Consider the following 4,136-nt stretch of genomic DNA (forward strand, 5'->3'; position numbering starts at 1 on the left):
GAATATGTTAAGTATTGTTGCTTCAGCCTGCATCCTTTGTGAAGACTGACTAAACTATTGACTGAGTACAAAAACCTGACTACTGACAACATGGCAGGAGAGAGATCTGGCACCCTGAAAACACAACAAGTCCAACCGTCTTAAGCTGAGGCAGCAAAAGCAGCGATGATCCGATGGTGCAAGACTTGCTGGGTGTGTCAGTAAACACTCTCGGTGCCACCAGAGAGCACCAGAACAAGTTCATCAGCATGCCGTCATTTCTTACATGTGTTGGTACTTTCCTTTTTGGTTTGGGGGAAATTTGCCAAATCTTAACCAGATCAACCAGAACAATATTCCCTCCTTTATGTAGCCAAAGCTCCTGTAAAGCTTTCACAATAAATGCTCCATTACAGCAGAACTTCCCCTCTCAATGAGTTTATTTATAAGCTTCATAAAGGTCAAGATGTTCTGTACTGTACAGATAAAATCAGGTAAAACCTGTTAGTCATTAATCTTTAGAGGAGTTGGTTGGTGTATCTTTGAACTTTGGAATGAAACACACTCTGTTTTACATGTGAAGCAACAGCATTTATCAGAAGAGATCTGACAAAGCTCCGCCCCTCAGCTGACTCATCTGAGACAAAGCAGGAAACAGTTTATTCTTCGTCTCTAAAGAGACACACAGACTGAAAAACAGACGATCAGATTCACCTTCAGACCAAACTAACAGCTTCCTCTGAGTGAGAACAGCTACAGGAGAGAAAAGTGGAAACTAGAACTCTGCTGCTTCAACCTGCTGACTCTCCACACACTGAATGTGAGTTTGACTAAAAACTGGAGTCAAAGTGAAAGTAAATGTCAGTGAGGTTAGTAGAGGAGGGAGGGGAGCCATGACTGACTGTACTTTCTGTCTGCTGTGTTTTCAGATTCACTCGGAGACAAAATGTCTTCCAGATCAGAGGAGGATCTCTGCTGTCCGGTCTGTCAGGACGTCTTTAGAGATCCTGTTCTTCTGTCATGTAGCCACAGCTTCTGTAAAGACTGTCTGAAGAGCTGGTGGAGACAGAAACAAACACGTGAGTGTCCAGTTTGTAAGAGAAGATCTTCAAGGGAACAACCACCTGTTAGTCTGGTGTTAAAGAACCTGTGTGAGTCCTTCTTACAGGACAGAGATCAGAGAGCTTCAGAGGCTCTCTGCAGTCTGCACTCTGAGAAACTCAAACTCTTCTGTCTGGACCATCAGCAGCCAGTGTGTCTCGTCTGCAGAGATTCAGAAAAACACACCAACCACATAATCAGACCCATCGATGAAGCTGCACGACAACACAAGAAGAAACTTGAGGAAACTCTGGAGCCTTTAAAGAAGAAGTTAAAGGTTTGTGAACAAGTTAAAGTGAAGTTTGTTCAAACAGCAGAACGCATTAAGGTCCAGGCCCGACACACAGAGAGGCAGATTAAGGAGCAGTTTAAGAAGCTTCACCAGTTTCTAGAAGAGGAAGAGGAGGCCAGGATGGCTGCTCTGAGGGAGGAAGAGGAGCAGAAGAGTCAGATGATGAAGGAGAAGATGGAGGCTCTGAGCAGAGAGATAGCAGCTCTTTCACACACAGTCAGAGCCACAGAGGAGGAGCTGAGAGCTGAAGACGTCTCATTCCTGCACAACTACAAGGCTGCAGTGGAAAGAGTCCAGCGCTGCCCCCTGCTGGATGATCCACAGCTGCTCTCAGGAGCTCTGATAGACCAGGCCAAACACCTGGGCAACCTGACCTTCAACATCTGGAACAACATGAAGGAGATGGTCTCCTACACTCCTGTCATTCTGGATCCAAACACTGCTTATCCAAAACTCATCCTGTCTGATGATCTGACCAGTGTGAGACTAGGAGAGAAACAGCAGCTTCCTGATAATCCAGAAAGGTTTAACTTCCTTTCTGTTCTGGGCTCTGAGGGCTTTAACTCAGGGACTCACAGCTGGGATGTCGAGGTTGGAGACAATACATTCTGGTCACTGGGTGTGTTATCAGAGTCTGTCCAGAGGAAGGGAGGCAGACAGTCTGGATTATGGGAAATATGGTTCGATCAAGGTAAATACTCAGCATGTTCACCACCAGCTCAGCCCACTGTTCTCCCAGTGAAGAAGAAGTTCCAGAGGATCAGAGTGAATCTGGTCTGGAACAGAGGAAATCTGTCGTTCTCTGATCCTGATACTAACACACACATACACACCTTCACAGACACTTTCACTGACACACTGTTTCCATTCATTCACACTGTGGATAAACTCCCACTGAAGATTTCCCCACTGAAGGTCTCTGTGACAGTGGAACAGAGCAGTTAGAGACGACGATGATGATGATGATGATGATGGTTCTTATAATTACTGTCATTTATTTCTTAAAGGGAAAAGTGGCTGAATTTAACCTCTGAAGCTTCTGTCCTGCTGCTGTCTCATTATTCCAAAATATGTTCATGTTGTTTTAATTGTTGTTTTAGTCAAATATAAAATGATTTGACTTATTTTCTGATCTTTATATTTGGTTTCTTCAGCTTTTAGTTTTCTTATTGATACTGTATCATTTTTAATTGTTGTTAATGTTTCCTGATGTCGACACTGTAGGTTTGAAAACAGTTTACAGGTTCACACAGTGAAAAACATCATCTTCATATAATTGTAACTAAATATATTCAGTTCCAGCTCTGGCTTATCCATCTCTGTTCCAGGTCAGAAATACAGCAGGTCTCATCTGTACAACTTAATACAAAAGAACTTCACAATTACATATTTTTAGATGTTTATTTGCACAAGAAACTTTTCAAAAGCAAATTTTTATCAGATTTATGAACTTGAAGTTGAATATATAATGTATATGTAAAATACTGATATTAAGCCAAGTTGTGAGGTATTTAATTGTAATTGTTTGACATTTGTTCAGATTGTTTGGTATTTGTTTGTGGATTGGACAATATATTTGTAAACACCATCATACACATTTATAAATCATGTTTTTTATTTGTAGATCATGTGATGCACATTTGTCACCATTAATGGGACCAATTTCTCTCCATATCCCTTCAGTGGTTCAGTCCATTTCCAGCCTCACTGGAAATTTGTTTGTCATTTGTATTGTTGTGACACTGAGCACTGGATCAATGCAGCCTTCTGATTCCCCGTCCTGTTTCCTCACATTTTCATTTTGTGTTTGAGTTTTAACACTGATCAAAAATGGTTTCACTCCCACACAGAATTTATACATTCAAACTTGTTCCTGCTTGTTTATCAAGTTGTTTATGCAGCTGAACTGAGTATTTAGAGTTATATAAGGTGTTATTAGTGTGGTTGGGAAGCCTGCCAGTTGTCACACAGGTCAGAGAACAGTTGTATGTTCGGCCACTAATGGAGGCAATGAACCACAAACTACAGGAAGGTTTCATGGTGTGTTGAGCAAATACTTCAAACTGAACTAATGTTGTTCAGTACTGATAAACAGTTAATTTGTGGTATTTGTGTTGAGAGTAGAAGTTGAGGTACATTCTTTAAATATTTCTTTGATTTGGCTCCACTTGCAGCCACATTTTTCCTTTAAATTGTGTTGCTTTTAGCTCTTTTTGCTAAACAATAAATGGATTTAACTGAAAGATTTCCCTGGTATTTTTTGGTTGTAACAAAAACAGATTAGACAGAAGAGGGTAAGAGGTTTATACATATGACCTCCCTTCAACTTAAGAAAAAAAAACCCCAAGAACTAATAAATACAACATGATTTAACAAAATATTAAGTAAAGAAATGACATTAAGAAACACTAAATGAACAGAGGAGTTCACTGATCAGTTCTGAAGATATTTAGTGTGAGAAAATATTAAAATCAGTCTCAAACAACCCAACCTGTGACCTCCATATACACGTGACAACATTATATTTTACTGTTGAGGCTTTGTGTATCTTTTGAATGTCATATGCACATTGTTTTATACAAGAAACAAAACATCTGAGATTTTTTAGCTAAATCTTGTTGTGTGTAACACAAAATAATAGATTGCCAAAGTTAACCTGATGTTTTGGTGTATTTTATGTATTTTAAAAGCCCATCTAGGGATAATTAAAATAATAATAATTTTATTTATATAGCACCATTCATATGGGAAATGCAGCTCAAAG

General features: G+C 39.7%; 1 protein-coding gene across 1 annotated transcript; it reads left to right on the top strand.

The window, feature by feature from the left end:
• Positions 1-383: 383 nt before the first annotated feature.
• Positions 384-3,525, top strand: LOC137180855 (nuclear factor 7, ovary-like). Its single transcript, XM_067586122.1, has one exon. The coding sequence runs from the start codon at positions 926-928 to the stop codon at positions 2,315-2,317; it is 1,392 nt and encodes a 463-aa protein (XP_067442223.1). The 5' UTR covers positions 384-925; the 3' UTR covers positions 2,318-3,525.
• The last annotated feature ends 611 nt before the right edge of the window (positions 3,526-4,136 follow it).

This window comes from Thunnus thynnus, chromosome 4, assembly GCF_963924715.1.
Source record: "Thunnus thynnus chromosome 4, fThuThy2.1, whole genome shotgun sequence".
Taxonomy (NCBI): domain Eukaryota; kingdom Metazoa; phylum Chordata; class Actinopteri; order Scombriformes; family Scombridae; genus Thunnus; species Thunnus thynnus.

Bases quoted from the DNA above. Each gene is read 5' to 3' on its own strand.
- LOC137180855 (XM_067586122.1), top strand. From the start codon at position 926: ATGTCTTCCAGATCAGAGGAGGATCTCTGCTGTCCGGTCTGTCAGGAC.